Raw genomic sequence first — 10,764 nt, 5'->3', positions numbered from 1 at the left:
TTTGATTTAGGGTTTAGGATTGATTTTAAATGGGTTTGGAAAATGGGTATTAATTTTGTTGTTACTGTTGTGTGGGTTTTGATTTAGGGTTTGATGTTGACTTCAAATGGGATTTGTTTTCCTAATTGGAACACCACATTGTGGTTGTAAATTGGTGTCGGTAAGGAGCCACTGGTGGTGGCGGCCATGGCTTTGGTAGTTGAAAGGTCAACTGGCCAAATGGGGAGCAAAGTGGGGAATGGGACGAACAGGAAGTAGGAGAGGGATAGTTGTTGGTCTTTGTGTGGGAGTTCTCTCTCCATTAATAAAAAAAAGTTTTATTGTTCATGTAAGAAAAGTTACATATTTTTTTTCTAAAAAATACACACTCATACCAAACAGTCAATTATCTTTTTTAGTTTTTAAAGAATGTTATAGAAATATGATACCAAACATATTTTTTTTGCATCATGAGTATTCAAAATACGCGATTTCGCTACAATTTTTAAGTCACAGTTTTCACACTTTTGAAAACAAAAACTCCAACACTGCTACCAAATAACCTGGTTTATGAGGGAGTCCAACTAAGCTCAGGCTTGCCTTGACAATATTTGTCTTTGTCAGTGTCCATGTCACAAATAATATGATCTCAAAGTGAAGTGCACGTACAAATAAAAAAAGAGCAAAACTTACCACAATTTCTTAAATATTGTACATTAATTTCCTAAATTCAACAATGACAAGATGAAGAAATAGAGATCTCTTTAAAATGCAGACTAGAGGACTAAATGGAAGAGCTCCCTCTATCACAGCTACTTGGGTTTCTTAATACGTAATTTTTCCATTCACAGGATGTGTTTAACACACGTTGCAATGGCCTAAAATATTTCGGCCGAGGCTAAAAGGGAAGTGGAAGTTCAGGAATTTTAACATAAGAGAAGTTATATGACTGGGAATGGTGGCGATTAGGCGATCTCCCATGTACAGGGGAAAATAACTCTCAATTTTTTTTTTTTTTTTTTCAAATTGAAGAGGTATATATTCATTAAAAGCATAACAATTATCTTCTTACTAATAAAATACTCGCAGTCACTTCCTTATTGAGAGGAGTTCAAAGCTCCGAAGAGGATCATCACGAGTGCCTCTAGAAGTATGAGCGCGAGTATGAGATGATTTGGGCTCATAACCAGATTGAATTCTTTGTGTGGTAGATGGTCGGCCGCTGTTTGGGACTAGACGTCCTGCACGAGCTTCACTGTGTTCACCAGAAGAACCCCTACCACTTGAGACGACTGCTTTTCTTGAAGTGCTGCCATACCGAGAAGAATTGTGTCCTGATGAATCAAGGTGCTAAAAATGTATCCAAAAAAGCCCCAGTAAGAATATTTGGAATACAAACAATGGACATTAGATGAATTAATCACTTGATGACTTGAATACAAAAAGTGAATTTGTTTGAGGGAAAAAGAGAGAGTGAAAAGCAGATCATACTAATGTGCTTGACAACTGAAAATATAAGAAACATTAAGGTTGTATTTTTTTCTTCTGTAAATCTCATCTCTATTTCTGTTCTTGTTTTCACAATAACAAAAATGGAGAACCTCAAATTGCTTAAATTCAAAATCAAATGAAACCCAGCCTTGCCCGTTATGAAAGTATACAACAGGAAAATGAAGTAACAAGAAAAATAAACTTGAAATCTAGTTGCGATCAGTTTAAGGGATGATTAATTCAAGGACAAACAAATTATCCACGCAATTATATTTGAAGCAAAATACAATGTATTAATGGTTAATTTTCAAAGAGCAATGACATTTAAGATTTTGTGTGAAAGTTATTTGCATTCAGATAACCTCAAGACTCGATTTTCAGACAGACCAAATGACTATCCAAAAGAAAGTGGATTAAAAAGATTAAAGAACACACATCTAATTATTTTTGTCTAGAAAATGAAATGTTACCACTTCCTTGGACGAAGATAAATCCTCATGAGTCCTGTGTTTGGCATGATGTGGACTAGGGCCTCTCCTGGAAAATGCTTCAACTGCACCTGAGAATTTATCTCGGATCTCTTTCCCAACTGGATAAAAAGACTATATTTAGAAATCACACATTGACAGATATGTGAGAAATGAAGCAAAAAGGTGCTCTATTTACCACCACAAGTAAGTTATCAACTGTGGAGAGAGAGAGAGACTGGATTTTTAAAATTAATAATTTCTCATAATAAATGATTAGACAAATCTTAATTTTGATAAAAAGCAACTGGCCATATCTAAAACCAGCACTCAGACGTCAAATCTGTGCAGAGAACTAAACTGAACAGCCAAATGTCCATAGCAAATATGAAGCTTTAAAACTCCTTTAGAAAAAGAGTAGTTAGAATGTCGATGTTCTGACTGGGCACTTAATTTCCAAATCTAGTTTTGTTTAAGATAGCGGACCTGAGATCTTCTCCCCTCTTTCTCCAGAAGGGCCTGCATTCAAACATGCCTTCCCATTGGATTGCTACAAACAGAGACAAAAACTAAGTCAGTAACACCTTGAGTGGATAGGTTTCAAATCTTGAATTTACAACTACTGACCCTTCCTCTAGAGCTGCCACCAATCTGAGGGTACTTCAATATAGTCCAGTCAAATACATAGTCAAATTGATAACCTGCACCAGCAACAATGTCAAGATCCAAAAACAATTATAATACGTACCCAAATTAAATTTAGTACTACTCATGAAAGAGAACATTTCAACTGGTCAACTACAAATCATCATGAAAATAAAATTGAAACTCGATAAAGATATATGAACATATATTTGTGGACTGCTGTCATAAAATGTACCTTCTCTTATAAACAAGTCTCGGAAAAGTCTCTTTAGATATGAATAATCTGGTTTGTCCTCAAACCGCAATGACCGACAGTAGTGAAAATAGGATACAAACTCAGATGGATATGATTTGCAAAGCACCTGCAAAACAATGTGCATCCAAGTTGTCAGCATAGTGCTGTATGATTTTTAACTCTCAATCTCCCCTCCAACCCCCCACCCCTTAAAACAAAAAAATAAAAAAGAGTTTTGCTGGCCAATGAATTTTGGACAGCCCAAGCTTGGGCAAACCTAATATTGGGCCAAAAATATAGTAACCTAGGATCAGCCAGAAGACTTTCACTAGAACCTGAGTAGGGCCATATATCAATAGTTTGCAAGAAGAAATAGATATGTGTGTGCGTGAATACACAATTATTCACTTATAATAATTTTAAGTATTTATGTGTATGTGCACCCATATTGGAACATGCACAGCACCGGGCTGCCTGGCTTCACCCAATTGGTCCCATGACACAGCAACAGCCCAAAGCTGGGGCCACCTGATAGCCATCCCTAGGTCAAGACCGCAAACTTTGAATCTAGCAGGCCAGCTAACTGAAACTAATGGCCTGTTTGGAAGTTTAAAAAAGGAGGGGGAGTAGAGTAGAGAGAGGGAGAGTAATTCAATTACCTTGTTTGGAAGTTTTTTAAGAAAGGAGGGGAAGGAGTTTGGAGGGGTTTGGAGAGCTTTCAATCACTTCTAACCCCTCATTTTTAATTCCCCCAAATTGGAGAGATTTGGAGGAAGAGTATAAATTATTGACTAGATAAATTTCCCAATTTACCCTTTATAAATTAATAATAGACCAATGTTGCAAGTTCATTTTCAAATAGAGGTAAATTTGTCTATTTTAATCATTTTCTCTCCTCTCCATCCTAATTTTTAAAACATCCAAATAAGGGGAATGACTAATTACTCCTTTCCCCCTTACTAATTTTAAAAACATCCAAACAAGATGAAGGGGAACCATTCCCCTCTACTCTCCTCCCCTCTACACCCCTCTACTCTCCTCCCTCTCTAAACTTCCAAACAGGCCATAATTCTTCTAAGGGCCTCAGCTAGATAAAATTAAAGAATAAAGTGCTTCGTTATGAGTATGGATGGTAAATTTTGACTTTTGATACCTCTATAGCAGTTGACATCTTCTTTTCACTGATCTTGTCATATTTTTGCTTTTTTGTGCCAGCTTTTAATCCCTGCCAGGGAAGGCTGATGCAAAACAGTGGTATATAATGACTTAATAAAGCAAGAATAAGGAATAAGAATGCACCAGTCATTTAATAACAGGTAGAAAAAGGGAAAACTCAAGAAAGAAATAAGAAGTGCAGCTAGTAATATTCGACCTTCCTCTTAGAAAATACATAAGCACATAACCAAGAGATTCCAGATCATCCCTTCTGCTTTGTTCTGCCAATAAGACGGCTCAATTAGAATGATAGCAGGGGTAAGTAATCCAAATCTAAACAAACACATATCCTGTTATTAGTTGGCAAAATGAAAATGGCATAAAGAATCTCTCACCAATTCCAAGGTGAGTATTAACACTTGCATAGCGAGCTGTACCAGTAAGATTCTTGTTTTCCCTGAGGAAAAAAACAGTAAGAGAGAGAAGGAAGATGCTGAGAAACTCACAAAGGGTATTGGTCAACAAAGAGATAACAGATAGGAGGGGCCAACAAAGTGTATTTGTAAATCAATTGAATAAGAATAATAGTGGTTGACAAGGTACTATGACTATCAAACTGATATAGGTTCAAAAACTGTAAACAAAAATAGGAAATTAAAAAAAAAAATTGAGAAATGAAGCAGACCATCCAGTATACAGAATGAACTATCAGTTTCAACATTAGATTCAAAGCTAGAGTCAATTAACGAAATAAAAAAGGTGGCATCAACGACCACAAGTCCAGAACTATAAAAAATTACCCTATAGTATTTCTTTTAGTTAACCTTTAAAGTATATTGATAATTTAGAGTGAAATGGAGTGAAGTCTATTGGTCAGTTGAAGGAAATAGAGATACATCAGTCTCTTTTTTTTTCAAGATTTCTTATAGAAATAAGGCTCGAAGTAAACATATTTCCTCAAAAAATGCACTGGAGTTTTGACTTTAGTAAACAGTTATTCATTCCAAAGGGCACCAGCTCTTGCCCGGCAGTCCATATAATGCAAGACCTTACTGCAATTAAGATAGTTCCCTATTCCTTCCAACATGAATTTGTCTTTGGAAAGTTTTTGTTAAATTATATAATATCATAAACCATATTAAAAACTCAAGGTACCACTTACAGCTTTCAACAAGATCAACACAATGCACAGAATCTTAACTTTGTTTGAAAAAAATCAAAGTTCAAATTAAAATTGACCAGAAATAAATGTTTAATATTTCATACTCATTCACCCAGGATGATAACTTTATTTTTATTATTTTTATGACGTAGGGAACCTCTCTCAAGAGCCCTTTGGACTCACCTCTAGTCAATAAAACCTTTTTTTGATAGGTGAATTTAAAGTTAATTAGCTAACCTTGAGGCCCAAGTAGGTCTTAAATTCTTAATTGGGTTGAAATTCAGAAAAATCAGAAAATTAATGACAGGATCAATGGCCTTTAGCTAGTAAAACTTATGGGCAACCGATCCCATCCATTAAACAATATTGGTCAAGCTCTTTCAAATAAGGTGGCCTTTTTGTTAGTACAGCAGCACAAAATAAGAAAATAATAGTAGGTAACCTCAGGAAGCCTGAGAAGATAATAATTGATTAATATTGTTTTGTAAGCAAGTGCCACAAAGGTTGATACTTATTAATTCATTGTGATGTGCCAAGAGATTTATGGTCAATAATATTTTCTTTGTTTGGGATTTTTATTGAATTATGCCAAAAGTTGGTGGAGTTAACATGATGCTGCAGAGGTTGGTTCCACAATAATTGTAGTAGTGTGGAATGCGAACCTCAATTGGAGTGCAAGGAATACTCCAAATTTCGAAGGAATGGATCACAAAAATTTAGATACAATTTTCTTGAGTTTACTATAAGATCAATGAAGACACTTGAGGGACACTCCATTGCTCTTAACACTTAATGTCCTTTTTGCCTCTTTTCAAATAATGAATTATATATATAGCTCTTCCTTATTTTCTTATCATGTCTAACAAAGCTTCCACTATTTTTGATGTTGTAAATCATTAGCTCTGACCTCCCTTATTGAGGAAAACCTACACTCTTTTCTAGTTACAGTAATAGATATGTTTAATCTTGCCCTTGCTGTAAGCATGGAAATATTTACCTGTATGGTATATGCTTATGAGTCTGAAGATCTCTATACTTCTTTGCCAGTCCAAAATCAATTGCGTAAACCTGTGATAAGAAATTTAATCAAAAGATAACAATAATTAGAAAGAAGAATTATGACCTGGATGTTCCTCAATGTAACACTAATGTTTTGTCCTCAAATGCGTCTAATACCAAACAAGAAATATTTATCAGTTAATAAGGCTTCAACAATCTAACATGAAATGTCTGATCTAAGCATGGAGGCCAGGGGGCATTATGACTAAACACTGGAGAACACAATGGATTTCACCAGTCAAGATCGGAACCTGATAAATTAACCATCTAATCATCTATATTCCATATGAAAGATCTATTCTTCTTTCAACACATTCCTACTTCAATCTTTCATTTTCTTCAAATTCCATTTTTAAGCATAGGGCAGGGCGACTTTTGGGTCCAGAAAACAGGTGGTCCAATCCTATCCATTTGCCTGCTATGTCCATCAAGGGTGAATGCCCCTGGATTACCTGACAGCTAGATTTGGCAAGTGGGGTCAGTTGCCTGTAGGTTTTAATGGCTAGAGGTGAGTCAAAAGAGCTCTTCTTTAGAAAGGTTCCCTATATGATTTCCCCCCCCCCCCCCCCCCCCAAAAAAAAAAAGGAAATTTAAGGGGCTGTCACTCATGGAGAAGGAATAAGCACAGCCATTACTTGTTGCCATGGGAAACACTTGCTAGTACTCGTAGTTGAGTTACATCAAGACCTATTACTTGATGGATAATGTTTGATTATCTAAACTCAACTAAGCCTTAATCCCAATGCAACAATGTCTGAGATTTATCAATTAAAAATTGTTCATACATGAGATTATATAATAAATTTACCATCATTCTATTTATCATCTGATAATAGGTAAATAGTTGCTTTGGTGAAATTGCATTTCTTTGAGAAATTAATCCCATCTAACCCCACTGACCTCACTAGGGAAGCAAACCATGAGGTCTCTCTCTCTCTCTCATAATTCATAATGGTATATATAGCAAAATTCAGTAGGCAGCTTCAATCAATTAAACAACTGTTATAAGCTATTCCTGGTGAATTTGGCAGCAATATATATCTCCTCAAGAATTCAATTATTTGTTCATAAAGGATTAACACTCAGTTTTTGCAAATGAATAAATCACTAACTATTTTTTTTTTTAAAGAAAAAGAATAAGAAAGCAACAGCTAATGCACGTGGAAGGTAAACACCAAAGCAACAAAATCAACAAAAACTGGCTACCAAGAGTTCCAATTTTTTAGACTAATAAGCGTCCAAGAGTTCATATGGCATGGACTTTCTCAGCAGAAACTGTTTCAACTATAGCTGGAATGACTAATACTTGGATCTGACGAACCTTAAAAATGTACTATAAATTTGCACATGAAATAGAATAAGGCAAATGAGAAAGAGATACCTGATTTGCTTTACGCCCTAGGCCCATTAAGAAGTTGTCAGGCTTTATATCACGGTGAAGAAAACCCCTTGAATGCATGTACTCAACTCTGTTAATCTGAAAATGATAATTAAAAACAACAGGGGAAAGAAACATTATCTTGGCCGTTCCAGACACATTCTTTAATAAAGAAGTCACATCACTTACTAATTGATCTGCGAGCATCAAAACTGTTTTCAAGGTAAACTTCCTATTGCAATAGTTAAACAAATCTTCCAAACTTGGTCCAAGAAGGTCGATAACCATGACGTTGTACTCACCCTCGACTCCAAACCACTTGAGGTGGGGAATTCCAGCTTCATACAAATAAAAAAGCTTGAATCACTAATAAGAAAACATCATCTGTTTTTCAAAGATTGACCCACAAAGAATTTCCAAGAGATATTCAAGGCAAAAGCATCGCCTGAACTAATTGGGTTTACTGATTACCATAGCCATACCGTATCAGCCATTAAACAGGACAGACAAAACCTCTTGAGTTTTATCAATTCTATGGTTTGTTCAGAGGTAAGGAGTTGTGAATAATTACAAAAACAGTTTTACAAATTGGTAAAGTTAAAACTTGATAATTGTAATACAATATTTTTTTAGGAGGGGTGAGAGACAGACACTCACTTCCTCCTTGAAGAAGCATATACAATTTTGACTCATAGTGAAGCTGAGGATGCTTGGTCTTCCCAGGTTCCTGAGATTGGAATAGTCAATCAGCATATAGAGTATCAAAAGAGTAACATAATCTCTCACAGAAAAGGAAAAAAATAATAGAGAAGCATATCCAGTAAACTTGTGTCAAAAAACCAAAATAATATGCATCTTTTTCATTTGGGGGAGGGGAAGGAAGACAAATAGCTTGCATTCAACATTTTCCTATTAATGAAAAACTTGAGAGTGAAGGACCGAGCGTTCCCCATGAAATTTTGAATGGCGACTCAAACAGAACTCATCAAGAGTTCATGATCTATAGTTCCACACCCACTTTACTTAACCATGACTTAAAAGTGAAAATCTTTTTCTTTTTTTCTGTTATATGTTTGCTCTTGTGCTAAAGATGTCTCACATATAAAAGTAAGAATACATCTCTAATGCCCATAAATAAACTTCGTATCCTATTTCAGGTGCCATAATGAAAAATTAAACACAATAGTCGAAGTATAATGTGAGTCCACATTCAAACGCCCAATTGACAAATGCCAACTCCAGAGAAAAATGAGAAAAAATATTGCCAAGGAGCAATCAAGGGAGCAAATACTGACAACTAACTAAACACAGAAGAAAACTTACATACAAAAAGGCAAACTGCTGAACATGATTAATTATTAACAATCATTATCACAATTATCAAAACCAAAAAAACAATCTACAAATCTGACTTAAAAGCACCTAAAAATGAATTATATGTACAAGGGCCATAGAAAAGAAAACTGAAAAGTAAATACCCACAACAAGGCATAAATTCCTTGAAAAGAATAAATCAAATACCAGCTTAACTGCCACTTCCTCTCCAGATTGCACATTGACACCTGCCACCAAAACAAAGAACACAATGTTGTAAAAAACACAAAACGACAACAACAACAAAAACCACAAGAATGACAGCAAAAGTAATTACCTAAATAGAGCTCCCCAAAAGACCCACTCCCAATCTTCCTCCCCAGCTTGAACTTTCCACCAATCACATGCTCCATTTTCTCAAAATCCTCCTCCAATAAAAAAAACACAGCTCTCTCCACCCAGATTTGTGCCCAACCCAACACTTATTTCTGCATAATCCCAACACCCACCAAACACTCACCCACAAATCTCAACAGATTCACCAAACTAACACGACCCCAGATCTAAAAAAATCCTAGCTTTCTCAGACACCCAGATAAGAAAATCAAAAAATTATCATAATCTTTAGCAATGACTCAAACAACAAAAAGATTTAGAGAAAAAAAAATTTACGTGTAACCCCCAAAACGATGAGGATAGGATTATTACATCAAAATCAAAACCAGACCTTCTCCAACTACAAGTTTTTGATACCAAAAACACTAATGAATGAAAACCCAATTGGAAAAACAATCAAGTAAGTACATTGACAAGAAAAAAGCAATGAAATTTGGGCGAATGAACATTGGAAACAAAAACAAAAGATTGGAAATTATTGGTATGGGGAAACAATGATCAAATCGGAGAAGACAACGTGTGTTTTGACAAAAAAAACAAAAATATGGAGGAGGAAGAGGAGGAGGAAAGTGATGTGTGGAAAAAAAAAGATGAGGAAAAGTAGGTCCAGCAGATTTTTTTTTTTTTTTTGGGTGTTGGGTTTTTTTGTATATTTGATTTTTGTTTTCAGTGTTTTTTTTTCCTTTTTGAAAAACACTTTGTATAATATTAAATCCCTCTTTTACCCAAAAAAAACACTTTTTTTTTATTAATTTTTATATAGTATTTTTATTGTTTTTACTGATTTAAGAAATGGGATATATTAGGAGGAGTAGCGAAACCTTCTCTCACAGTCACAGCCGCCTAACACGTTTGGGTTGTCATGGACCGAGCCAGACTATACTTGACTTTAGTTTAGTTGTACAACCTAAAACGTGCGTCCCTCTCTCTCTCTCTTTTCTTTTTTTTTGGTAAACCTCTCTCTCTCTCTCTCTCTGGGTTTGAACTTTCAACATTAAACTTTCTCAAGAAAAAAAAAAAAATTCAACATTAATAATTTGAGCAATTTATCGTCCTATTTGGACCCAGCAATCTTTTATTTATTTTTTAATTTTTTATGATTAGGTGTGAATGTGACAATGACTGCACCAACCTTCACTTCAATTTATTATATATATAAAAAAAAAACTTTTACTTCATTCGTCTTATTATTTTAATTAATAATTAAGAGAGACAATTATGCATGACTTTCCTTGCCTGTAGTAGAATAAAAATCAAAGTCACTTATTCAAGACTCCATCTCACCCAAAAATTACATTATCCCAACAAAGAAAAAGTATTTGTATAACAAGGAGGAGCAAGAAAACAAATTAGAAGTCTGCAGGGAACACTTGCTGGGGGAAGATATTGAGAACAATTTTTAAGGTAGCTTGACTTTTCTTGAAAAAAAATTATGTTTTGGCTAAATTATATATTGAGTAATTTTGTGGACACAACATTTCAT

At 34.9% G+C, this 10,764-nt stretch overlaps 1 protein-coding gene across 1 annotated transcript; it reads right to left on the bottom strand.

Annotated features, from left to right (window-relative positions):
* Positions 1-651: 651 nt before the first annotated feature.
* On the bottom strand, positions 652-9,911 carry LOC126698494 (casein kinase 1-like protein 6). The gene is made up of 14 exons (XM_050395764.1): positions 9,223-9,911; positions 9,093-9,133; positions 8,229-8,298; positions 7,761-7,909; positions 7,575-7,670; positions 6,132-6,202; positions 4,368-4,429; positions 4,190-4,253; positions 3,971-4,055; positions 2,818-2,944; positions 2,565-2,638; positions 2,424-2,487; positions 1,941-2,059; positions 652-1,329 (listed from the first exon to the last, which is right to left on the bottom strand). Exons 1-14 carry the CDS (start codon positions 9,296-9,298, stop codon positions 1,069-1,071), a joined length of 1,359 nt encoding a protein of 452 aa, XP_050251721.1. The 5' UTR covers positions 9,299-9,911; the 3' UTR covers positions 652-1,068.
* Between the last annotated feature and the right edge of the window lie 853 nt (positions 9,912-10,764).

The sequence above is a fragment of the Quercus robur genome, chromosome 9 (assembly GCF_932294415.1).
Source record: "Quercus robur chromosome 9, dhQueRobu3.1, whole genome shotgun sequence".
Classification (NCBI taxonomy): domain Eukaryota; kingdom Viridiplantae; phylum Streptophyta; class Magnoliopsida; order Fagales; family Fagaceae; genus Quercus; species Quercus robur.
The sequence above is the reverse complement of the archived record's forward strand: the minus strand, read 5'-3'. Positions and strand labels throughout refer to the sequence as shown.

Excerpts from the sequence above, each read along its gene's own strand:
- LOC126698494 (XM_050395764.1), bottom strand. The coding sequence starts at position 9,298 with ATGGAGCATGTGATTGGTGGAAAGTTCAAGCTGGGGAGGAAGATTGGG. Across the intron at positions 7,910-8,228 it reads TATGCTTCTTCAAGGAGGAA|CTGGAATTCCCCACCTCAAG; the intron begins GTGAGTGTCTGT and ends ATTTGTATGAAG. Across the intron at positions 2,945-3,970 it reads AGATGTCAACTGCTATAGAG|GTGCTTTGCAAATCATATCC; the intron begins GTATCAAAAGTC and ends ATTGTTTTGCAG.